This window comes from Palaemon carinicauda, unplaced genomic scaffold, assembly GCF_036898095.1.
Source record: "Palaemon carinicauda isolate YSFRI2023 unplaced genomic scaffold, ASM3689809v2 scaffold130, whole genome shotgun sequence".
In the NCBI taxonomy this organism is placed as follows: domain Eukaryota; kingdom Metazoa; phylum Arthropoda; class Malacostraca; order Decapoda; family Palaemonidae; genus Palaemon; species Palaemon carinicauda.
Genome location: NW_027168816.1, coordinates 174,188 through 200,466, shown reverse-complemented (window position 1 = coordinate 200,466; position 26,279 = coordinate 174,188). Strand labels below are relative to the sequence as shown.

At 36.1% G+C, this 26,279-nt stretch overlaps 2 protein-coding genes across 3 annotated transcripts; both read right to left on the bottom strand.

Moving 5' to 3' along the window:
• Nucleotides 1-4,963: 4,963 nt before the first annotated feature.
• LOC137635493 (pupal cuticle protein 36-like) lies at nucleotides 4,964-7,532 on the bottom strand. Its single transcript, XM_068367953.1, has 3 exons — nucleotides 7,521-7,532; nucleotides 6,299-7,005; nucleotides 4,964-6,153 (listed from the first exon to the last, which is right to left on the bottom strand). Exons 1-3 carry the CDS (start codon nucleotides 7,530-7,532, stop codon nucleotides 5,475-5,477), a joined length of 1,398 nt encoding a protein of 465 aa, XP_068224054.1. The 3' UTR covers nucleotides 4,964-5,474.
• A 4,802-nt stretch (nucleotides 7,533-12,334) lies between these two features.
• On the bottom strand, nucleotides 12,335-21,699 carry LOC137635489 (pupal cuticle protein 36-like). Of its 2 annotated transcripts, XM_068367949.1 has the most exons (3): nucleotides 21,212-21,699; nucleotides 13,512-14,070; nucleotides 12,335-13,368 (listed from the first exon to the last, which is right to left on the bottom strand). In XM_068367949.1, the coding sequence occupies exons 1-3, from the start codon at nucleotides 21,681-21,683 to the stop codon at nucleotides 12,699-12,701; spliced, it is 1,701 nt and encodes a 566-aa protein (XP_068224050.1). In that variant the 5' UTR covers nucleotides 21,684-21,699; the 3' UTR covers nucleotides 12,335-12,698. The 2 variants fall into 2 exon arrangements, with proteins under 2 accessions (XP_068224050.1, XP_068224049.1); XM_068367948.1 differs by lacking the exons at nucleotides 12,335-13,368; nucleotides 13,512-14,070 and adding an exon at nucleotides 19,785-20,896 and having other exon boundaries at nucleotides 21,040-21,699.
• Nucleotides 21,700-26,279: the final 4,580 nt, after the last annotated feature.

The following is a 26,279-nucleotide window of genomic DNA, read 5'->3' as shown; positions in this document are numbered from 1 at the left end:
CGTTGTCTGAAGGAGTCGAACTGAATGTGATGATCCATCGTCTCTGCAACGCTTTTATAAGGGACCGGTGCCCTTCGCCCTCTTAGGCTTCCACCCCCTCCCCTCCCCCAGCAAAGAAGGCCCCCTCCCCATCCTTATTCACCTAAAATTTTGCCCTTCGCGGGCCATCTTTCCTCCGCCTTCTTCTTTTCCAGTGATCCAGTTTTTCGCGAAAGTGAATCAAAAGTCGATTGGAAATTTGTGTTGATGAAATTTAATTCAATCGAATGGCGTCAGTTCTGTTTAAAGATTCTTTTAATTGTAATATCGGTTTTGAACTAAGATGGACTTGCTTTTTAATAATGTTACTGTTAATATTTTATATATTTTGATTTTTTTTTTTTTGGTGCGCAAGCAATTTTTTATTTATTTTTTTTTTTTTAAAGTCTGTTTATGATAAATAATTGAAGGAGATTCTGGACATTAGAGAATACTAATGTTATTTAAATTCATATTTCTTTATTCTTAATAATATAATAATAAAAGTATACTGTATTTATGATAGAGTAACACATCATTGTAAACTGATTGAATAATTACGTGATAGAGCTGTAGTAAGAAATTTTAATCGGAAAGGTAATTTATTTTTAGACATAGTTATTAATTTTTAATTTCTATAATTAACACCATTTCTCGTAATCCTCGGTAGCTAGAACTTTGGGTAACTATCCTGTGGTGATTAAGGCATAGAATTAACTTATCTAGTATGAAGTTAGATATCCTTTGGCCTCTTCATAGATATAGATTCCCAACTAAATAAGTAATATAAGATTTTGGATCCATTTTTTACGGAGAATGACTTTTGGGGAAAATGATGGTGTCACTTCATGTTACACCATTAATTGTATCCTTCTTTTGTTATTATTATTATTATTATTATTATTATTATTATTATTATTATTATTATTATTGATGGTATTTTTATTATTATTATGGATGGTATTATTATTATTATTATCATAATTATTATTATTATTATTATTATTATTATTATTATTATTATTATTATGGATGGTATTATTATTATTATTATTATCATTATTATTGTTATTATTATTATTATTACTATTATTATTATTATTATTATGGATGCTATTTTTGTTATCATCATCATTATTATTATTATTATATTTATTAATATGGAGGCTATTTTTGTTATCATCATCATCATCATCATCATCATCATCATCATTATTATTATTATTATTATTATTATTATTATTATTATTACTAGCTAAGCTACAACCCTAGTTGGAAAAACAAGATACTATAAACCCAAGGGCTCCAACAGGGAAAAATAGCCCAATGAGGGAAGGAAATAGAAAAATAAATAAACTATATATGTAATGAACAATTAAAATGAAATATTTTAATAACATTAACATCAAAACAGATATTTCTTTTATAAACTATAAAAAATACATATGTCCTTCTTATATACGGATAAGTGATCTTAGTATAAAATGAGTAAGACCAATCTGCTTTTAGGAATATCTTTGCTGATCATGGCGAGACTGAATCCCTATCACCACATTAAGATATCCTCACTCAAAAAGGGTAGCCTACAATTGGACATAAATGATCAAAGAGTTCCCTGTGTATTAGACCTGGTGAATTAGGTTCTCTGTACATTTGCCCTTAGGGTCAACTGAGTAAAAAGTCCTTTTATCTGCTGGACGTTTTCTCCAACACAAAAATGTGGTGCTGATTGTTAGCTAATTTTAATTATGTATAAGGCAGTGCTTATAGATGTGAATGTTACCTTCAGCATCTTCTCATAGAATTAAAATACTACATGAGATACATAATGCAAGAGTTCGAATAGCCAGAAGAATATTCACTTCTTTCCATTTGAAGGTTACTCTTGAATGGCAGAAGCAAGGGACATGACAGCGACCCAGAGACTGATTATACTGTATATACATATGATCAGTGCCCAAGCCCCCTCTCCACCCTAGGTACGACCAGGAAAGCCCATGCGATAATTACTGATGACTCAGTGGTTAGACCTATTGGCTCTCCCAAACAGCTTCCCCCCCCCCCCCTCACCTCTAGCTCACAAGGACAGTTGGGTTGCAGATATTACGAGAAACTATTTAATTTGAACGATTCTGGAACCCCCAGCCAACACATTGCTTGGCCGAGGCATTTCCAATAGTATAGAATGAGGTGTAGATGGAGATGGCTTGGGCATGTTCTTCGTACTTCCCGAAAGAGATTAGTTCACCAATCTTTCAACTGGGCTCCACGAGGCATTAGAAGAGTTGGAAGACCCAGGCCTACATGGCTGAGGACTATGAAGCTTGAAGTAAATGATGATGAATGGAGAAGTCTAACCGAGATGAGGATGATGATGATGATGATAATGACGACGATAATAGTTGGCGGAGGTATAAAGTACAAAAAATACAAGGTAAACTTACTAATTCATGAGCTGTATAAAAAGTTACTTAAATGAAACTAGATTTAGTAATCTAGAAAAAATAACAATAGTCCTTTTCAATTGTTTAGAAACGCAATTGTATACAATTGCTAGTTGTACGACAGATAAATTATTGTTCCGCTCCCATCTCATCTTGTTCAAGCCAAATCTGACAAGAACAGAAATAGATAACTTAAAAGCTTTGCTTTGTGAGAGGAGAGTGTTTGTTAAATCACTGATCTCTTAGAGCAGAAAATGGTGGTAGAGCGCGAAGAAACCTTGTTCAAACTTAGACTCCAGATTCAATTTGTTTTCAAAATTCTGAGTCTCATCCTTTTGGAATTATTGTTAGTTGAGTAAATTTGGTGTGGTGTTCAAATTGTGTAAATCAGCACCAGAAATACCATCTCGATGGTAAATTATTGATGTGTATTGAGATCCATTTTCCTGACTTCATGATCAGTAGGCCTAACCTGAGGTAGTTTTATCTAGTTTACATCTCTTTGATCTATATGCAATGAAATGAAAAGGCTAATTATTTGGCAATCATTACTTGAATCCATAGAATATATAACCTAGAAATGACATGAGACCAAACTCTTTCTTTGACAGAACACATAACGAAAGTCCAAGTCAAAAGTTGCTACAAGAAACAATCTCATGGGCCAACTTACCAACTCTAACTGGGAATTAGATTCCAAAAACACTGAGAACAACAGCTCTAGCGCTGATCTATACTACTTCTTAGTACCTTGGGCTAGATCATTCCACGCTCACAAAATAGATCCTGAGCCAAAGAAGTCTTGCCACATAATATCTGGCACAATAAAACCAACACCTCTGCCAGCACGCTACAGATTAGCGGGAATTGCACCACCACACATACGTAGACACACTCATCTCAATACACAGAAATATAGTTGAGAAAATTATATGGGATATTCCCTTTTTGGTCGCAGTGTCTCAGTAAAAAGACTGTAGTTCAGTATTAGCATTATGACCATTGATAGTTTAAATCCTGAACAGTCGGTAAACCACAGACTCAAAAAATGGATGACGTAGAATCATTGCCCACCTAATGATGCCATCCAAAGCTTAAATGAGCAACTTCCAAGTGGAATGAACCCTCCTAGAAAAGGCTTGCTAATATTAAACAGAGCAAGAACCAGAGTAGGCAAGACTGGGAGCAACACCTATAAATGGGGACTTTATCCCACCAGCGAGTCCCCATGTGGCCATCCAATGCAAACCATGGAGTATATACTTCGTTATTGTCAACTGCGGCCCATCTGTACAGATCAAGACCTACAGGACTTTAATGAAGCGGCCAACCAGTGGACTATGTACTGTGTATAAAATGTGTGCGTCGCGTGGTACCCTATTGGGAAGTACATAAGCTTTTTATAACAGAGAACTTGCTGGCGCCGTGAGACCACAAATTTTCATGTGGTGTAGCGCCACCCAAAGGGGATTTGGATAGGGAGCCAACGTGGGTTACAAGTCTAGGCTTTCCTTGGGGTCAAGAAAGGATCACAGTTTAGACTGCTTGAACTAGTGACGACAGTCCTAGAGAAATGATGCAGATCTTCTTGCAACGGTGGAACTTAAAATATGTACAATAACCCACCAAGTTATCAGAACCGGGCGTCCAAAATACTTAAGAGAACTGCTACATATTGCGCAGCCAACAAATCGTGTCGACACGAGAATAGTTACAGATGGCTTCAAACTGTTGGAACCTAGATTTATGTCTACTTTAGGCTCCAGAGCTTTTAAATATGCGGCCCCGAGACTATATAATAAGCTCCCACGACACATTCGAATGATTGAAGACATTAATGCTTTCAAGAGGAAACTGAAGACTTTCTTATTTCATGAGTTCTTTGGCAGAGACGATTTAACAGTAAATGAACAATACGCGATATAAAACGTTAGATATTCTGAACGAGCAAGGTAAAACGACAGTGGAAGTCCTGTAGAGAGTGGGGTTCCCCTGCTGTATGTGACCGGTAAAACAGCCATCAAAGTAAAGTACATACTACCCTCGATTTTGAACCAAACAATATACCTATTTCCCATATTTATTCTTATCAAAACTGAATGAAGAGTAAACCTATCACTATATTCATATTTATTTATGGTCAACTGATTATTCAGTTTGTTATTCAATATTCAAGTAGTAGAACCCATGACCATTATACTATTAGCTTGACCATGAATGGAAATATATTATTTTATAAATTTAGTCATATTGGAAAAACATTTTTTTTATGAATGAAGTCTTAGAAATATTTTTTTATGGATGAATACTGAAATAACATTTTATGGTCAAGAATGTTAAGAAAGATTCTCCCACCAATAATTTTCCTTTTGAAGCATCTCAATTTTGAGTCTACTTATATAGAAATATTTAGATATATGAAATTCATACCATTTTCTTGGGATTCTTTTCTCATTTTAATTGATATATAATGTAGTAGTTATCATGATAGGATAGGTAAACATAATTTGTAATAGAAAAATATATTCCATCATTAACAGTAACTAGCAACTATTAAGCGTATTTTTGTTGACTTGCATGAATACAATAACAGCCCAAATGCCTAAGTGAATGTTGAAGTAAAAAGATTATTGGAAAGGTCTTGGGACCTCTGATCCAGTGAGTTATTTTGACAATAATTCACTCACAAGAAATCTTCATAGACATGTAATGACAATATTTAACTAGATACACATCATGTGAATATTTGATCTGAGATTACTGAGATTAGGTAGACATTGTATTTACCAACATGCTGGCGATAATGAAAATTGATGCCATTGTACAATCAGGATAGAATTTCTAAGTTTTTAGAAAGGTTCAACACTCCAAAAACTCTCAAATATCATCTTAAACTCTTTGGAAGCTATGGAAAAGAATATGAAGTTCAGATGAGTTATAAAGATACAGAATTATAATGAAGCAAATACATTGCACATCAGGTGGGCTGCACTGAACATTTCACTGGTCTGTTCAAGGTAAACCATAGGTTCTGCTTGGAGTTTGTGGAACTGAACTTGATGCAGATCCAGTAAACTGAGATCCAAATCCAGCACCAGATGATTGAGATCCAAATCCAGCACCAGAGGATTGGGATCCAAATCCAGCACCAGAGGATTGAGATCCGAATCCAGCACCAGATGATTGAGATCCAAATCCAGCACCAGATGATTGGGACCCAAATCCAGCACCAGATGATTGGGATCCAAATCCAGCCCCAGATCCAAATCCAGCACCAGATGATTGAGATCCAAATCCAGCACCAGAGGATTGAGATCCAAAACCAGCGCCAGAGGATTGAGATCCAAAACCAGCACCAGATGTTTGGGATCCAAATCCAGCACCAGATGATTGGGATCCAATTCCAGCCCCAGAGCCAAATCCAGCACCAGATGATTGAGATCCAAATCCAGAGAATTGAGATCCAGTTCCAGAAAACTGAGAACCAGATCCAGATTGGGAACTTCCACCATAAGTTCCCCTGTTTCCAGCAGCATTAGCAGCAGCGTCTTCTAGAGCTGCCTTTTCAATCTGAGCTATTGCATGAGGTGGAAGAGGAGGAGGTGTTGGTAGGAGGGGTGACTCTACACGGTAACCATCTCCATCGGCGACAAACTGGAAGTTAGCTGGAGTGCCATCAGGGAATGTGAATCTGAAATAGCAAGGGTGGATAAGTATGATAATTATAGCTAAAAGCATAACATAGTTTTATAAACAATAGAATATTCATATTTTTCTCAAATATTTTTTAACTTATAAGTAGTTTTTCATTTGGTATAGAATATTTTTATACTTACGACCATGCGCCCTGCTGCGCCACAGCTCCAGTTTCACCTTGTGGGTATCCTTGTTCTTGTCTGCTGATGCCATTGGCAGTTTCAAAGTTGAAGGTGTAAGAACCATCGGCATGTGGACCATCACGATCATCAACAAGAATAGGAATGACTGGTGCAGAGGGACCTTGGTAACTGGGGGAAGCACCAGAAGGGCGGGATACTCCGAAGCCTCCTGCTGAGGATCCGGTAGGACGAGATGTTCCAAAACCTCCAACTGATGATATTGAAGGGCGTGATCCTGCAAATCCTAGACCTGATGATCCACTGAAACCTCCAGAAGAAGATCCATCAAAACCAGCTGTTGAAGAACCTCCAAAAGCAGAAGCACCTAATCCAGTGGAGCCTCCAAAACCAGAAGCACCAGATCCTGAAGCGCCTCCAAAACCAGATCCTGAAGCTCCTAAACCCCCGGAGGAACTACCTGAAGAACCTCCAAATCCTCCACTTACACCACCAAGTCCTCCCAGAGAGGAACCTCCAAGTCCTCCTCCGGATAATCCATTAAATCCTCCACTTGCTGCACCTCCTTGTGCACCTGAGGAAGCCCCAAAAGCTCCTGCATAAGACCCGGATCCACCTACTGCAGGAGGTTCGTACAATCTTGCTGGGTTAGAAAGAACTCCACTGGGTAGTGCAACTACCAGGAAGGCGTACAACACCTTCATCGTCTGGAAAGGTTTCGTGTTTATCATTATCCGGAAACAGAAAATCGTTCTGAAGTTGGTAAATAGTTGAAACATTTTTAAATTAATTTAAGTTATAGGCTGGCAATCTAATTCAATCTATATCGTTATAAATATGTTAATGGGATTTTATTTTGGCTTTTCTTTTTGTAAAGAATTGGTGCATAATGTTCTATGATGTTCATATGTATGAGTAACAATTTAGTGTCCAATTCCTTTTGGACCATATTGAAGTATGAAAATTACCTTTAGTATATAAATACAATATCGTGTATTTAATTATTTGAAAGAAGATTAGTTGAAGTTAACTATCGTTTCCATTTTCTTATGTGGTGTTCAAGTTTAAATTAACTATGTGACTGATTAGTTCAATTCAAGAGTATCTTTTCGATAATTTCGTCCTTATCATTAGTCATATAAGTGATCAATGAAAGGTAAAACTGTCGAGAATTAAATGAGAAATTAAGAGTTCGTGAAACCGAGTCAACGAGAGAACTTACTTTGGTCGTCATCGTTGTCTGAAGGAGTCGAACTGAATGTGATGATCCTTCGTCTCTGCAACGCTTTTATAAGGGACCGGTGCCCTTCGCCCTCTTAGGCTTCCACCCCCTCCCTCCCCATCCTTATTCACCTAAAACTTGCCCTTCGCGGGCCATCTTTCCTCCGCCTTCTTCTTTTCCAGTGATCCAGTTTTTTGCGAAAGTGAATCAAAAGTCGATTGGAAATTTGCGTTGATGAAATTTAATTCAATCGAATGGCGTCAGTTCTGTTTAAAGATTCTTTTAATTGTAATATCGGTTTTGAACTAAGATGGACTTGCTTTTTAATAATGTTACTGTTAATATTTTATATATTTTGAATTTTTTTTTTTTTTGGTGCGCAAGCAATTTTTTTTTCTTTTTTTATTTTAAAGTCTGTTTATGATAGATAATTGAAGGAGATTCTGGACATTAGAGAATGCTAATATTATTTAAATTAATTTTTTTCATTCATACTAATATAAAAATACATTATACTGTATTTATGATAAAGTAATACAAAATTATGAACTGATTGAATAATTACGTGATAGAGCAGTAGTAAGAAATTTTAATAGGGAAGGTAATTTTTTTATCCTTGGTTATTAAATTTTCATCTCTATAATTAACAGCATTGCTCGTAATCCTCGGTAGCTAGAACTTTGGGTAACTATCCTGTGGTGATTAAGTCATAGAATTAACTTATCTAGTTTGAAGTCAGAATTCCTTTGGCCTCTTCATAGATATAGATTCCCAACTAGATGAGTGATCTAAGATTTTGGATCCATTTTTTCACGGAGAACGACTTTTGGGGAAAATGATTGATTCCCTCTAGGTTACATCATTAATTTTGTTCTTCGTATATTATTATTATTATTATTATTATTATTATTATTATTATTATTATTATGGATGGTATTTTTATTATTATCATCATCATCATCATCATCATCATTATTATTATTATTATTATTATTATTATTATTATTATGGATGCTATTTTTGTTATCATCATCATCATCATTATTATTATTATTATTATTGTTATTATTATTATTATTATTATTATTAATATGGAGGCTATTTTTGTTATTATTATTATCATCATCATCATCATCATCATTATTATTATTATTATTATTATTATTATTATTATTATTATCATCACTAGTTAAGCTACAACACTAAATGGAAAATCAAGATACTATAAACCCAAGGGCCCCAACAGGGAAAAATAGCCAGGTGAGGAAAAGAAATAAGGAAATAAATAAACGATATATGTAATGAACAATTAAAATGAAATATTTTAATAACATTAACATTAGAATAGATGTTTCTTATATAAAATATGAAAATACTTATGCCCTTAATATATACGAATAAGTGATCTTAGTATAAAACTAGTAAAACCAATCTGCTTTTAGGAATATCTTTGCTGATCATGGCGACACACAAACCCTTTCACCACGTTAAGGTATCCTCACTCAGAAAGGGTAGACTACACTTGGACATAAATGATCAAGAGTTCTTTATGTATTAGACCTGGTAAATTAGGCTGTCTGTACAATTAGCCTTAAGTTCAACTGAGTAAAAAGTTCTTTCATCTGCTGGAAGTTTTCTCCAACACCAAAATGTGATGCTCATTGTTACCTAATTTTAATAATGTATAAGGCAGTGCTTATAGATGTGAATGTTCCCGTCGGCGTCTTCTCATAGATTTAAAATACTACATGTGATACATAATGCAGGAGTTGGAATAGCCAGAAGAACATTCACTTCTTTCCATTTGAAGGTTACTCATGAATAGCAGAGGCAAGGGACAGAACAGCGACCCAGAGACTGGTTATACTGTATATACATATGATCAGTGCCCAGGCCCCCTCTCCACCCTAGGTACGACCAGGAAGGCCCTTGCAATAACTACTGATGACTCAGTGGGTAGACTTATTGGCTCTCCCAAACGCCCCCCCCCCCCCCATTCCTAGCTCACAAGGACAGTTGAGTTGCAGACATTACGAGAAAGTATTTATTTTGAACGGGTGTGGAACCCCCAGCCAACACATTGCTAGACCGGGGCATTTCCAATAGTATAGAATGAGGTGTAGATGGAGATGGCTTGGGCATGTTCTTCGCACTTCCCGAGAGAGATTAGTTCACCAAACTTTCAACATGGCTCCACGAGGAGCTAGAACGGTTGGGAGACCCAGGCCTACAGGACTGAGGACTATGAAACGTGAAGTAAATGATGATGAATGGAGAAGTCTAACCGAGATGATGATGATAATAATGACGACGAGAATAGTTGGCGGAGGTAAAAAGTATAAAGAATACAAGGTAAACTTATTAAAACATGAGCTGTATAAAAAGTTACTTAAATGTAACTAGATTTAGTAATCGAGTAAAAACGACGATAGTTATTTTCAATTGTTTAGAAATGCAATTGTATACAATTGCTAGTTGTACGACAGATAAATTATTGTTCCGCTCCCATCTCATCCTGTTTAAGCCAAATCTGACAAGAACAGAAATAGATAACTAAAATGCTTTGCTTTGTGAGAGGAGAGTGTTTGTTAAATCACTGATCTCTTAGAGCAGAAAATGGTGGTAGAGCGGGGAGAAACCTTGTTCAAACTTAGAGACCCCAGATTCAATTTGTTTTCAAAATTCTGAGTCTCATCCTCTTGGAATTGTCTACAGAGTATTTATTGTCAGTTGAGAGCATTTTGGTGTGCTGTTCAAATTTTGTAAATGAGCATCAGAAATACCATCTCGATGGTAAATCTTTGATGTGTATATTGATTTTTTTCTTGACTACATGAGCAGTAAGCCTAACGTCAGGTAATTTTATCTCTTTTACATCTTTTTGATTAATATGCAATTAAATGAAAGAGCTGACTATTTAGCAATCATTGCTCGAGTCCGTAGAATATATAACCTAGAAGTCACATTAGTCCAAAGTGTTATTTGACAGAACATGTAAGGAAAGTCCTGTCAAAAGTTAGTACAAGAAACAATCTCTTGGGCCAACTTACCAACTCTAACTGGAAATTAGATTCCAAAACACTGATAACAACAGCTCTAGCTCTGATCTATACTACTTCTTAGCACCGTGGGCTAGATCATTCGACGCTCACAAAATAGATCCTCAGCTAAACTAGTCATGCCTCATAATAACTGGCACCTTAAAGCCAACATCTCTGCCAGCACTCTACAGATTGGCAGGAATTGCACCACCAAACAGCTCTACGGACACTCGTTGAAATACACAGAAATATAGCCAGTAAACTTAGATGAGATATTCCCTTTTGGTCACAGTGACTCAGTAAGAAGACTGTAGTCCAGAATTAGTCATGACCATTGGTAGTTCAGATCCTGAGCAGTCAGTAAACCACAGACTTAGAGAGCAGATGAAATGAGATCATTTCCCACCAAATGATGCCATCCAAAGCCCATATGAGCAACTTTCAAGTGGAATGAACCTTCCCAGAAAAGACTGGGTAATATTAAACAGAGCAAGAACCAGAGTAGGCAAGACTGGGAGCAACACATATAAATGGGGACTTTATCCCACCAGTGAGTGGCCATGTGGCCATCCAATGCAAACAATGGAACTATACTTCTTGATTGTCAACTGGGACCCATTTGTACAGATCAAGACCTATGGGAATTTAATAAAGCTGCCAAACAATGGGCTATGTAATATGTATAAAATGTGTGCTTGGCGTGGTACCCTATTGGAACGTACATAAGATATTTATAGCAGAGAACTTGCTGGAGCAGCGAGGCCACAAGTTTTCATGTGATGTAGTGCCACCCAAAGGGGATTTGGATGGGGGAACCAACGTGGTTTGCAAGTCTAGACTTTTTGGGGGTCAAGAAAGGATCGCAATTTAGGCTACTCGAACTAATGATGACAGGTCTGAAGAAACGATGCTGATTCCTTTGCAGCGGTGGAACTGTGCTCTTCATTAGTGTAGGAAGCTTGTGGAATTGAAAATGGGATTATGTGAGCTGTATTTATAACCCCTCAGACATATCTTGGAATAAACTTTTAGAATGCTATATATATATATATATATATATATATATATATATATATATATATATATATATATATATATATATACACCTATATATTGTAAGCTCTTTTGCGTACATAATTCTCACTTTTTTATTGCTGTAAATACTACCCACTATTTTGAAACAAATAATATACCCATTTTCTATATTTATTCTCATCAAAACTGAATGAGCAGTGTAAACCTATCACTATATTCATATTTAATGAAGGGCAAGTTATTATTCAGTTTTATACCCAATATTTAAGTAGTAGATCCCATGACCATTATACTATTCGCTTGACCATGAATGGAAATGTATTATTTTAAAAATTTGGTCATATTAGAAAAAAAAAATATTTTTATCAATGAAGTCTTATTAGAAATATTCTTTTATGGATGAACACTGAAATAGCCTTTCATGTCCGGAATTTAAGAAAGATTCTCCTATAACTTCCCCTTTGAAGTATCTCAATTTGATTCTACTTATATAAAAAATAGATTTATGAAATTCATACCATTTTTCACCAGATTTTTTTTTTCATTTTAGTTGATATTTTATTTAGTATTGGTCATAATAGGATAGGTAAACATAATTTGTAATAGAAAACTATATTTCATCATTAACAGTAACTAGTAACTATTAAGCGTATTTTTGTTGACTTGCATGAATACAATAACAGCGCAAATGCCGAAGTGAATGTTGGAGTAAAAAGATTATTGGAAAGTTGGTGGGACCTCTGATCCAGTGAGTTCTTTTCACAATAATTCACTCACAAGAAATCTTCATAGACATGTAATGACATTATTTAACTAGATACACATCATGTGAATATTTCATCTGAGATTACTGAGATTAGGTAGACATTGTGTTTACCAACATGCTGACGATAATAAAAATTGATGTCATTGTACAATCAGGAAAGAATTTCTAAGTTTTTAGAAAGGTTCAACACTCCAAAAACTCTCAAATATCATCTTGAAGACTTTGAAAGCTATGGAAAAGAATATAAAGTTCAGATGAGTTATAAAGATACAGAATTATAATGAAGCAAATACATTGCACATCAGGTGGGCTGCACTGAACATTTCACTGGTGTGTTCAAGGTAAACCATAGGTTCTGCTTGGAGTTTGTGGAACTGAACTTGATACAGATCCAGTAAACTGAGATCCAAATCCAGCGCCAGATGATTGAGACCCAAATCCAGCCCCAGAGCCAAATCCAGCACCAGATGATTGAGATCCAAATCCAGCACCAGATGATTGAGATCCAAAACCAGCCCCAGATGATTGAGAACCAAAACCAGCCCCAGAACCAAATCCAGCACCTGATGATTGGGATCCGAATCCAGCCCCAGAGCCAAATCCAGCACCAGATGATTGAGATCCAAATCCAGCCCCAGAGCTAAATCCAGCTCCAGATGATTGGGATCCAAATCCAGCACCAGATGATTGGGATCCAGATCCAGAAAATTGAGCTCCAGAACCGGAGAATTGTGATCCTGAAGCAGCAAATTGAGATCCAGATCCAGAGAATTGAGATGCACTTCCAGAAAACTGAGAACCAGATCCAGCTTGAGAACTTCCACCATAAGTTCCCCTGTTTCCAGCAGCATTAGCAGCAGCGTCTTCTAGAGCTGCCTTTTCAATCTGAGCAATTGCATGAGGTGGAAGAGGAGGAGGCGTTGGTAGAAGGGGTGACTCTACACGGTAACCATCTCCATCGGCGACAAACTGGAAGTTAGCTGGAGTGCCATCAGGGAATGTGAATCTGAAAAGGCAAGGGGGGATAAGTATGATAATTATAACTAAAAGCATAACATAGTTTTATAAACAATAGAATATTCATATTTTTCTCAAATTTTTTAACTTTTAAGTAGTTTTTCATTTGTTATAGAATATGTTCATACTTACGACCATGCACCTTGCTGCGCCACAGCTCCAGTTTCACCTTGTGGGTATCCTTGTTCTTGTCTGCTGATGCCATTACCAGTTTCAAAGTTGAAGGTGTAAGAACCATCAGCATGTGGACCGTCACGGTCATCGACAAGAATAGGAATGACTGGTGCAGAGGGACCTTGGTAAGTAGGAGAAGCCCCAGAAGGGCGGGATCCTCCAAAGCCTCCTGCTGAGGATCCAGTAGGGCGAGATACACCGAAGGATCCAGTAGATCCACTGAAACCTCCAGAAGAAGATCCACCAAATCCAGCAGTGGAAGAACCTCCAAAAGCAGAAGAACCCAATCCTGAGGAACCTCCAAAACCAGATCCCGAAGCGCCTCCAAAATCAGATTCTGAAGCTCCAAAACCACCTGAGGAACTACCTGAAGAACCTCCAAATCCTCCACTTACACCACCACTGAAACCACTGCTGACAGATCCCCCAAGTCCTCCCTGAGAGGAACCTCCAAATCCTCCTCCTTGTGCACCAGAGGAAGCCCCAAAAGCTCCTGCAGAAGACCCAGATCCTCCTACTGCAGGAGGTTGGTACAATCTTGCTGGGTCAGAAAGAACTCCGTTGGGTATTACAACTGCCAGAAAGGCGCACAACACCTTCAACGTCTGGAAAGGTTTCGTGTTTATCATTATCGGAATATAGAAAGTCGTTTTGAAGTTGGTAAATAGTTGAATCTTTTCTAAATGAATTAAATTTCTAGGATTGCAATCTAAATAAATTTCTTACTTGGAAATAATTGATGACTAAGTTTTGTGATATTGTCATGTCTGAGTAAAAATTTAGTTTCCAATTCATTTTGGACCATATTGAAGTATGAAAATTACCTTTAGTATTGAAACAAAAACGTGCATTTAATTATTTGAAAGAAAATTAGTTACAATTAACTTTCGTTTTCCATTTTCTTATGTGGTGTTGAAGTTGAAATTAACTATAAATGTGACTGATTAGTTCAAGTTAATAGTATTCTCTTTTGGTAATTTTGTCCTAATCATTAGTTATATAAGTGATCAATGAAAGGTAAAACTGTTGAGAATTAAATAAGAAATTAAGAGTTCGTGAAACCGAGGCAACGAGAGAACTTACTTTGGTCGCCATCGTTGTCTGAAGGAGTCGAACTGAATGTGATGATCCTTCGTCTCTGCAACGCTTTTATAAGGGACTGGTGCCCTTCGCCCTTCGCCCTCTTAGGCTGCCACCACCTCACTCCCCCAGCAAGGAAGCGCCCCCCCCCCCTGCTCCCACCCCCAATGATCAGATCCAGTCCATCCTTATTCACGTAAAAACTTGCCCTTCGCGGGCCATCTTTCCTCCGCCCTCTTCCTTTCCAGTGATCCAGTTTTTTGCGAAAGTGAATCAAAAGTCGATTGGAAATTTTTGTTGGGGAAATTTAATTCAATCGAATGGCGTCTTTTTTGTTTAAAGTTTTTTTCAATTGTGATATCTATTTTGAACTAAGATGGACTTGCTTTTTAATAATGTTACTGTTAACATTTCATATATGTTGATTTTTTTTTTTTTTGGTGTGCAAGCAAATTTTTTTTTTCTTTTTTTAAAGTTTGTTTATGATAAATACTTGAAGGAGATTCTGGACATTAGAGAATGCTAATATTATTTAAATTAATTTTTTTCATTCATACTAATATAAAAATACAACTATACTGTATTTATGATAAAGTAATACAAAATTATGAACTGATTGAATAATTACGTGATAGAGCAGTTGTAAGAAATTTTAATAGGGAAGGTAATTTTTTTATCCTTGGTTATTAAATTTTCATCTCTATAATTAACAGCATTGCTCGTAATCCTCGGTAGCTAGTACTTTAGGTAACTATCCTGTGGTGATTAAGTCATAGAATCAACTTATGAAGTCAGAATTCCTTTGGCCTCTTCATAGATATAGATTCCCAACTAGATGAGTGATCTAAGATTTTGGATCCATTTTATTTACGGAGAACGACTTTTGGGGAAAATTATTGTGTCACTTCATGTTACACCATTAACTGTATCCTTCTTATGTTATTATTATTATTATTATTATTATTATTATTATTATTATTATTATGGATGGTATTTTTATTATTATTATTATCATCATTATTATTATTATTATCATTATTATTATTATTATCATTATTATTATTATTATCATTATTATTATTATGGATGCTATTTTTGTTATCATCATCATCATCATCATCATCATCATTATTATTATTATTATTATTATTGTTATTATTATTATTATTATTATGAATGCTATTTTTGTTATCATCATCATCATTATTATTATTATTATTATTATTATTATTATTATTATTATTATCATCATCATCATTATTATTACTACTATTAGCTAAACTACAACCCTAGTTGGAAAAGCAAGATGCTATAAGCCCAAGGGCCTCACAAGGGAAAAATAGCCCAATGAGGAAAAGAAATAAGGTAATAAATAAACGATATATGTAATGAACAATTAAAATGAAGTATTTTAATAACATTAACAACATCAAAACAGATATTTCTCTTATAAACTATAAAGAATACTTATGTCCTTCGTATATACGGATAAGTGATCTTAGTATAAAATGAGTAAGACCAATCTGGAATATTTATTCATACAAAAGAAAGATTCTGGAATGTCTCCGTGTCACCGTGAATTCGGTTTCAATATATATATATATATATATATATATATATATATATATATATATATATATATATATATATATATATATATATATATATATATGAGAGAGAGAGAGAGAGAGAGAGAGAGAGAGAGAGAGAGAGAGAGAGAGAGAGAGAGAGAGAGAGAGAGAGGCTTTAGTGTGATCGCTCACAGTAAACCAACCTAGGATAGGTGTCCCTTTCTAGTACAGCTTTGCTGATCATGGCGACACACAAACCCTTTCACCGCATTAAGGTATCCCTACTCAGAAAGGGTAGTCTACACTTGGACATAATCGATCAAAAAGTTCCCTGTGTATTAGATCTGGTAAATTAGGCTCTGTACATTTGCCCTTGAGGTCAACTGAGTAAAAAGTCTTTTCATCTGCAGGAAGTTTTCTCCAACACAAAAATGTGGTGCTGATTGTTAGCTAATTCTAATCATGTAGGCTATAAGGCAGTGCTTATAGATGTGAATGTTACCTCCAGCATCTTCTCATGGATTTAAAATACTACATTCGATACATAATGCAGGAGTTGGAATAGCCAGAAGAACATTCTCTTCTTTCCATTTGAAGGTCACTCATGAATGGCAGAGGCAAGGGACAAGGCAGCGACCCAGAGACTGATTATACTGTATATACATATGATCAGTGCCCAAGCCCCCTCTCCACCCAAGGTACTACAAGGAAGGCCTATGCAATAACTGCTGATGACTCAGTGGGTAGACTTATTGGCTCTCCCAACCCCCCCCCCCCATCCCCAGCTCACAAGGACAGTGGGGTTACAGACACTGCCAGAAACTATCTAGATTGAACGGGTCTTGAACCCCCAGCCAACACATTGCTTGACTGCGGCCCTTCCAATAGTATAGAATGAGGTGTAGATGGAGATGGTTTGGGCATGTTCTTCGCACTTCCCGCGAGAGATTAGTTCACCAAACTTTGAACTGGGCTCCACGAGACACTGGAAGAGTTGGAAGACTAAGGCCTACATGGCTGAGGACTATGAACCGTGAAGTAAATGATGATGAATTGAGAAGTTAATCGATATGATGATGATGATGATGAGGATGATGATGATGATAACGACGACGAGAATAGTTGGCGGAGGTAAAAAGTACAAAGAATACAAGGTAAAATTACTAAAACATGAGCTGTTTGAAAAGTTACTTATATGAAACTAGATTTTGTAATCGAGTAAGAATAATGATTGTCCTTTTCAATTGTTTAACAACGCAATTGTATACAATTGCTAGTCGTACGACAGATAAATTATTGTTCCGCTCCCATCTCATCTTGTTTAAGCCAAATCTGACAAGAACAGAATGAGATAACTGAAATACTTTGCTTTGTGAGAGGAGAGTGTTTGTTAAATCACTGATCTCTTAGAGCAGAAAATGGTGGTAGAGCCGGGAGAAACCTTGCTCAAAACTAAACACCCTTGATTCAATTTGTTTTCAAAATTCTGAGTCTCATCCTTTTGGAATTGTCTACAGATTATTGTCAGTTGAGTAAATTTTGGTATGCTGTTCAAATTGTGTAAATCAGCATCAGAAATACCATGTCTTTGGTAAATCTTTTTTGTGTATGTAGATCTTTTTTCCTGACTACATGAGCAGTAGGCCCAACGTCAGGTAATTTTATCTATTTTACATATCTGACTAATGTGCAATGAAATGAAAGAGCTGATTATTTAGCAATCGCCTCTTGAGTGCATAGAATATATACCCTATTAGTTACATTAGACCAAACTCTTTCAGAACATATAAGGAAAGTCCAAGTCAAAAGTTGGTAAAAAAAACCATGTCTTGGGTCAACTTGACAACTCTAACCAGAAATTAGATCTCAAAACACTGAGAACAACAGCTCTAGTGCTGATCTATACTCCTCCTTAGTACCTTGGGCTAGATCATTCCACGCTCACAAAAAAGACTTTGAGCGAAAAAATCTTGCTACATGATATCTGGCACCTTAAAAATAACACCTTTGCCATCACTCTACAACAGAGTGTTGGGAATCACACCACCTCACATCTCTAGGGACACTCATCCAAATTCTCAGAAATATAGTTGGGAAAATTACATGAGATACGTGTATTCTCCTTTTGGTCACTGAGACTCAGTAAGAAGACTGTAGTTCAGAATTAGCATCGTGATTAATGGTAGTTTAGATCCTGAGCAATTGGTAAACCACACACTCGGAGAGTGAATGGAATGGGATCATTACCCGCCAAATGATGCCATCTAAAGTCCAAATTAGCAACTTCCAAGTGGAACGAAAAGACGGGGTAATATTAAACAGAGCAAGAACCAAAGTAGGCAAGACTGGGCCAACACCTATGAGTGTGGACTCAATCCCACCAGCGAGTCCCCATGTGACCATCCAATGCAAACCATGGAGTATATACTTCGAGATTGTCAACTGGGACCCATATATACAGATCAAGACCTACAGAACTTTAATGAAACTGTGACTATGTACTGTGTATAAAATGTGTGTCGCTTGGTACCCTATGGGGAAGTACATAAGTTATTTATAGCAGAGTACTTGCTGGAGCAGCGAGACCACAAGTTTTCATGTGATGTAGCGCCACCTAAAGGGGATTTGGATGGTGAGCCAACGTAGTTTACAAGTCTAGACTTTCCTTGAGGTCAAGAAAGGATCGCAATTTAGGCTGCTCGGACTAGTGACGACAGTCCTAGAGAAACGATGCTGATTCTTTTGCAACAGTGGAACTGTGCTCTTGGTTAGAGTATGGAGCTGGTGGAATTGGAAATAGGATTATGTGAACTATATTTACAATCCATAACATATAATTTGGAATAAACTTCTAGAATGATATATATATATATATATATACATATATATACATATATATATATATATATTTATATATATATATATATATATATGTATATATATATATATATATATATATATATATATATATATATACATACACATATATATATTGCAAGCTCTTTTGCGTACATAATTCTCACTTTTTTTTATTTTTGTAGATACCCACGATTTTTAAACAAACATTATACCCATTTTCCATATTTATTCTTATCAAAACTGAATGAACAGAGTAAACTTATCATTATATTCAAATTTATTTAAGGGCAACTGATTATTCAGTTTTTTACTCAATATTTAGGTAGTAGAACCCATGACCATTATAGTATTAGCTTGACCATGAATGGAAAGTTATTATTTTATAAATTTGGTCATATTAGAAAAAAAAAAATTTATGAATGAAATCTTATTAGAAGTATTTTTATGGATGAACACTGAAATAGCCTTTTATGATCCAGAATGTAAAGAAAGACTCTCCCACCAATAATTTTCCCTTAATTTCAGTTTACTTATGAAAAAAATTAGATTTATGAAATTCTTACCATTTTTAATGGGAATTTTTCTCATTTTAATTGATATTTAATGTATTAGTTATCATGATAGGATAGGTAAACATAATTTGTAATAGAAAATTATATTTCATCATTAACAGTAACTAGCAACTATTAAGCGTATTTTTGTTGACTTGCATCAGGCCTAAGTGAATGTTGAAGTAAAAAGATTATTGGAAAGGTCTTGGGACCACTGATCCAGTGAGTTATTTTGACAATAATTCACTCACAAGAAATCTTCATAGACATGTAATGACAATATTTAACTAGATACACATCATGTGAATATTTCATCTGAGATTACTGAGATTAGGTAGACATTGAATTTACCTACATGCTGACTATAATGAAAATTGATGCCATTGTACAATCTTGAAAGAATTTCCAAGTTTTTAGAAAGGTTCAACACTCCAAAATCTCTCAAATATCAGGTTGAAAATTTTGTAAGCTATGGAAAAGAATATGAAGTTCAGATGAGTTATAAAGATACAGAATTATAATTAAGTAAATACATTGCACATCAGGTGGGCTGCACTGAAAAATTCACTGGTGTGTTCAAGGTAAACCATAGGTTCTGCTTGGAGTTTGTGGAACTGAACTTGATACAGATCCAGTAAACTGAGAGCCAAATCCAGCCCCAGATGATTTGGATCCAAATCCAGTGCCAGATGATTGGGATCCAAATCCAGCCCCAGAGCCAAATCCAGCACCAGATGATTGGGATCCAAATCCAGCACCAGAGGATTGAGATCCAAATCCAGCACCAGATGATTGGGATCCAAATCCAGCACCAGAGGATTGAGATCCAAATCCAGCGCCAGATGTTTGGGATCCAAATCCAGCCCCAGATCCGAATCCACCAGATGATTGGGATCCAAATCCAGCACCAGATGATTGGGATCCAAATCCAGCACCAGAGGATTGAGATCCAAAACCAGCGCCAGATGTTTGGGATCCAAATCCAGCCCCAGAGCCAAATCCAGCACCAGATGATTGAGATCCAAAACCAGCACCAGATGTTTGGGATCCAAATCCAGTACCAGAGAACTGAGAACCAGATCCAGCTTGAGAACTTCCACCATAAGTTCCCCTGTTTCCAGCAGCATTGGCAGCAGCGTCTTCTAGAGCTGCCTTTTCAATCTGAGCAATTGCATGAGGTGGAAGAGGAGGAGGCGTTGGCAGAAGGGGTGACTCTACACGGTAACCATCTCCATCGGCGACAAACTGGAAGTTAGCTGGAGTGCCATTAGGGAATGTGAATCTGAAATGGCAAGGGTGGATAAGTATGATAATTATAACTAAAAGCATAACAGTTTTATAAACAATAGTATATTCATATTTCTAACAAATTTTCTTTAACGTATAAGTAGTTTTTAATTTGGTATAGAATATGTTCATACTTACGACCATGCACCCTGCTGCGCCACAGCTCCAGTTTCACCTTGTGGGTTTCCTTGTTCTTGTCTGCTGATGCCATTGGCAGTTTCAAAGTTGAAGGTGTAAGAACCATCGGCATGTGGACCATCACGGTCATCGACAAGAATAGGAATGACTGGTGCAGAGGGACCTTGGTAACTGGGGGAAGCACCAGAAGGGCGGGATCCTCCAAACCCTCCTGCTGAGGATCCAGTAGGGCGAGATACACCGAAGGATCCAGTAGATCCACTGAAACCTCCAGAAGAAGATCCACCAAATCCAGCAGTGGAAGAACCTCCAAAAGCAGAAGCACCTAATCCTGAGGAACCTCCAAAACCAGATCCTGAAGCGCCTCCAAAACCAGATCCTGAAGTTCCAAAACCACCTGAGGAACTACCTGAAGAACCTCCAAATCCTTCACTTACACCACCACCGAAACCACTGCTGACAGATCCCCCAAGTCCTCCCAGAGAGGAACCTCCAAATCCTCCTCCATGTGCACCAGAGGAAGCCCCAAAAGGTCCTGCAGAAGACCCAGATCCACCTACTGCAGGAGGTTGGTACAATCTTGCTGGGTCAGAAAGAACTCCGTTGGGTATTACTACTGCCAGGAAGGTGCACAACACCTTCATCGTCTGGAAAGGTTTCGTGTTTATCATTATCCGAAAACAGAAAGTCGTTCTGAAGTTGGTAAATAGTTGAAATATTTCTGAATGAATTAAATTGATAGGATTGCGATCTAATTAAATTCATGGCCTTAGAAATATGCTTGTGGGATTTTATTTTAGCCTTTCTTTTTGCAAAGAACTGGTGCATAATATTTTGATATGTATGAGTAAAAATTTAGTTTCCAATTCATTTAGGACCATATTGAAGTATGAAAATTACCTTTAGTATTAAAACACAAATTGTGTATTTAATTATTTCAAAGAAAATTAGATAAAGGTAACTATCGTTTCCATTTTCTTATGTGGTGTTCAAGTTGAAATTAACTATAAATGTGACTGATTAGTTCAAGTTAATAGTATTTATTCGGTAATTTCGTTCTTATTATTAGCTCTGTAATTAATCAATGCTTGGTAAAAACTGTCGAGAATTAAATAAGAAATTAAGAGTTCGTGAAACCGAGGCAACGAGAGAACTTACTTTGGTCGTCATCGTTGTCTGAAGGAGTCGAACTGAATGTGATGATCCTTCGTCTCTGCAACGCTTTTATAAGGGACCGGTGCCCTTCGCCCTCTTAGGCTGCCATCTCCCACCCCCCAGCTAATACCCCATCCCCCACCCCCAATGATCAGATCCAGTCCACCCTTATTCACGTAAAAACTTGCCCTTCACAAGCCATTTCCCTCCCCCCCTCCTGGCTCTTCTTTTCCCGTAATCCAGTTTATCGCGAAAGTGAATCAAAAGCTGATGGGAAATAGACTGGATGAAATTTGTTTCATTTAACCGAATAACGACTTTTCTATTTCAAGGTAATTTAATATATCAAACATATCTTCAGTATCTGAAGATTGACTTGCTTCTTAATAAAGTTAAGTGATCAAATTTGATGTATTTTGTTGTTTCCACTCAGCAAGAATACTTATTATTAATTTTTTAAACGTATTTTTGGGGCAATTTTATATGGGTGACTTTTTCTAAAACCTTTTTATGTTATATATTTTAAGGAAATTCTTCCACTGATTTTCTTTCAAATTTGATTTAATTCTTTTTCTTGTTAATATATTCACAATTATGATTATATTATAGTTACTCATTATTGTGAGCTAATTGAATAATTAAGTTGTTGGTGGTAAAGTAAGACATTTTATTAATGAATATCTTTTTCAGATTTATTAGGTTTGATGATTAATTAATTATTTCTATCATTAAGGGTCAGACACCTTGGTAGTTCGTACTTTGGGTAACTATCCTCTGCTGAATAAGTCATAAAATTAACTGATCTAGTTTGAAGTCAGATTTCCTTTTGGCTTCCACAGTCCCAACTACCTATCCCAATATATCCTACCCAAACACCTACGGGCTGCAAGATTGCAAAAGCCCGTGTCTGGCCAAAAGGGCCAGGCAATCTTCAACAGAACAACAACAACAACAACGGCTTCTTGATAGATATAGATTTCCAACTAGATTGATGATCCAAGATTTTAGAACCATCTTTTTTGACAGACAACTTTTGAGAAGAAGGATTTTCTGACTCTAGTATATACAGTGATTTATATCCTTCGTCTATACGGATTATACAATGATTTATATCCTTCGTACATACGGATTAGTGGTTATAGTATAAAAGGTCTCTAGGTTATACAATGGTTTATATCCTTCGTCTATACGGATTAGTGGGTATAGTATAAAAGGTCTCTAGGTTATACAATGATTTATATCCTTCGTCTATACAAATTAGCGGTTATAGTATAAAAGGTCTCTAGGTTATACAATGATCTATATCCTTCGTCTATACGGATTAGCGGTTATAGTATCAAAGGTCTCTAGGTTATACAATGATTTATATCCTTCGTCTATACAAATTAGCGGTTATAGTATCAAAGGTCTCTAGGTTATACAATGATCTATATCCTTCGTCTATACAAATTAGCGGTTATAGTATCAAAGGTCTCTAGGTTATACAATGATCTATATCCTTCGTCTATACAAATTAGCGGTTATAGTATCAAAGGTCTCTAGGTTATACAATGATTTATATCCTTCGTCTATACAAATTAGCGGTTATAGTATCAAAGGTCTCTAGGTTATACAATGATTTATATCCTTCTTCTATACAAATTAGCGGTTATAGTATAAAAGGTCTCTAGGTTATACAATGATCTATATCCTTCGTCTATACGGATTAGCGGTTATAGTATAAAAGGTCTCTAGGTTATACAATGATCTATATCCTTCGTCTATACGGATTAGCGGTTATAGTATAAAAGGTCTCTAGGTTATACAATGATTTATATCCTTCGTCTATACAAATTAGCGGTTATAGTATCAAAGGTCTCTAGGTTATACAATGATCTATATCCTTCGTCTATACGGATTACCGGTTATAGTATAAAAGGTCTCTAGGTTATACAATGATTTATATCCTTCGTCTATACAAATTAGCGGTTATAGTATAAAAGGTCTCTAGGTTATACAATGATCTATATCCTTCGTCTATACGGATTAGCGGTTATAGTATCAAAGGTCTCTAGGTTATACAATGATTTATATCCTTCGTCTATACAAATTAGCGGTTATAGTATAAAAGGTCTCTAGGTTATACAATGATTTATATCCTTCGTCTATAAGGATTAGCGGTTATAGTATAAAAGGTCTCTAGGTTATACAATGATTTATATCCTTCGTCTATACGGATTAGCGGTTATAGTATCAAAGGTCTCTAGGTTATACAATGATTTATATCCTTCGTATATAGGGACTAGTGATCCTAGTATTAAAGGTCTAAGATTAATCTGTTTTTAGGAATATCTGTCCGTACGAAAGGAAGATTCTGGAATGGCGTTGTCAGTCAATTGGAATGTTTCATGGTATCACTGGGAATGTTATTTCTGGAATGTCGTAGTTTTATTATTATTATTATTATTAATATCATTATTATTACTAGCTAAACTACAAACTTAGTTGGAAAAGCAAGATGCTATAAGCCCAAGGGCTCCAACAGGGAAAAATAGCCCCGTGAGGAAAGGAAATAAAGAAGTAAATAAATGATATAAAAGAAATAATGAACCTATTATTAAGTAGGTGTTTCAGCGGGTCTGACCCCAGAAAGGTCAATCAAAGAATAAGCTAAAAATTACTGATGGAAAAGGTACCTTGACCTTTCCCTTCATAAGGAATGAGAGTTGATTACCTTCTGTATTTTTCCCAAATTGGTTGTTCTTATAAAGAATGAAGTAACGTTCCATTTTTCCTTCATATAGAAATTTTTTATGGCTGACCAAGAGTTAACTAATATTTTGAAGGCTTCCTTCGTTATTGTATTCCTGCTCCTTTAATTTCATAAAACCCTGTTATAAGTAATTAGACATCCATACATACATGTATATTTTAGCCTTATACTTATAGAACAGTAAAATCCTGTAAATCCTAAGTCTTTATTGGTGATTTTGTAACCCCTACATCCCTTTACTGACCCCAACAGATGCTGGCAGCCTTTTGCAAATGGGTGGATTGGTAAGCTGTAGGTCAGGAGCAATCCACTGGCCTACCAAACGTGAGCTATTTATACTGTAAAGGTTCTTGCCCATACTGGGTCATTTTACATTATAAAATTGTTTGGTATATTTCTCATATAGAGTAAAAATGACAATAATCGTTTTTCTATTGTTTAGAAACTATCTATACAACTGTTATTTTTTATACCAGATAAATTATTCAGCTCCCATCTCATTTTATTTATAAACAAATGAGAAATCCATATCTGTCAAGAAAGGAAATAAAAAATTGGAAAGTCTGATCAAGTAGAGATGACGATTCTTTATAGCTGTGATCTCTTATAGCAGAAAATGGTGGTAGAGTGGTGAGAAATCTTGCTCTTAACTTTAAGACGACTGTGTTTCAAAATTCTGAGTCCTGTACTGTTGGAATTGTCAACAGATTATTGTCAGTTTAGTACATTTTGGTGTGCTGCTCAGAATGTGTAAATCAGCACCAGAAATATCATCTCTTTGGTAAATCATCTATGTATAAGTTGATGTTTTTCCTGACTACATAAGCAGTAGGCCCTACGTGTGGTAATTTGATTAATTTCACGTTTTTTTTTTTTATTGAAAAGCAATGAAATGACACAGCTGATTATTCAGCAAACATATCTTGAGGCCATAGAATATATAACCTAGAGGTCACATTATACTGAAGTATTTCTTGGACAGAATACGTAAGGAAAGTCCAAGTCAAAAGTTGGTACAAGAAATAATCTCTTGAGCAAACTTGCCAACTCCAACAGGGAATTAGATCCCAAAACACTGAGAACAACAGCTCTAGCCGAGATCTATACTACTTCTTAGCGCCATGGGCTAGATCATTCCCCGCTCACATAATAGATCCTAAGCCAACAAAGTCTTGCCACATGATATCTGGTACATTAAAACCAACACCTTTGGCAGCATTCTACAGTTTAGCTGGAATTGCACCATGACACGTCCGTAGACACTCTCTTCTAAATGCACAGAAATATAAATGAGAAAATTACATGAGATATTCCCTCTTTAGTCACAATGACT

What these genes read in the sequence shown, in the direction of transcription:
- LOC137635489 (XM_068367949.1), bottom strand. Translation starts at nt 21,683, where the DNA reads ATGAAGGTGTTGTGCACCTTCCTGGCAGTAGTAATACCCAACGGAGTT. An exon ending in CCCTTCTGGTGCTTCCCCCA is followed by an intron (nt 14,071 to 21,211) that starts GTTACCAAGGTC and finishes AACCTCCTGCAG; the next exon opens with TAGGAGGATCTGGGTCTTCT. An exon ending in GCGCAGCAAGGTGCATGGTC is followed by an intron (nt 13,369 to 13,511) that starts GTAAGTATGAAC and finishes TTGCCTTTTCAG; the next exon opens with ATTCACATTCCCTGATGGCA.
- LOC137635493 (XM_068367953.1), bottom strand. An exon ending in GCGCAGCAGGGCGCATGGTC is followed by an intron (nt 6,154 to 6,298) that starts GTAAGTATAAAA and finishes TTGCTATTTCAG; the next exon opens with ATTCACATTCCCTGATGGCA.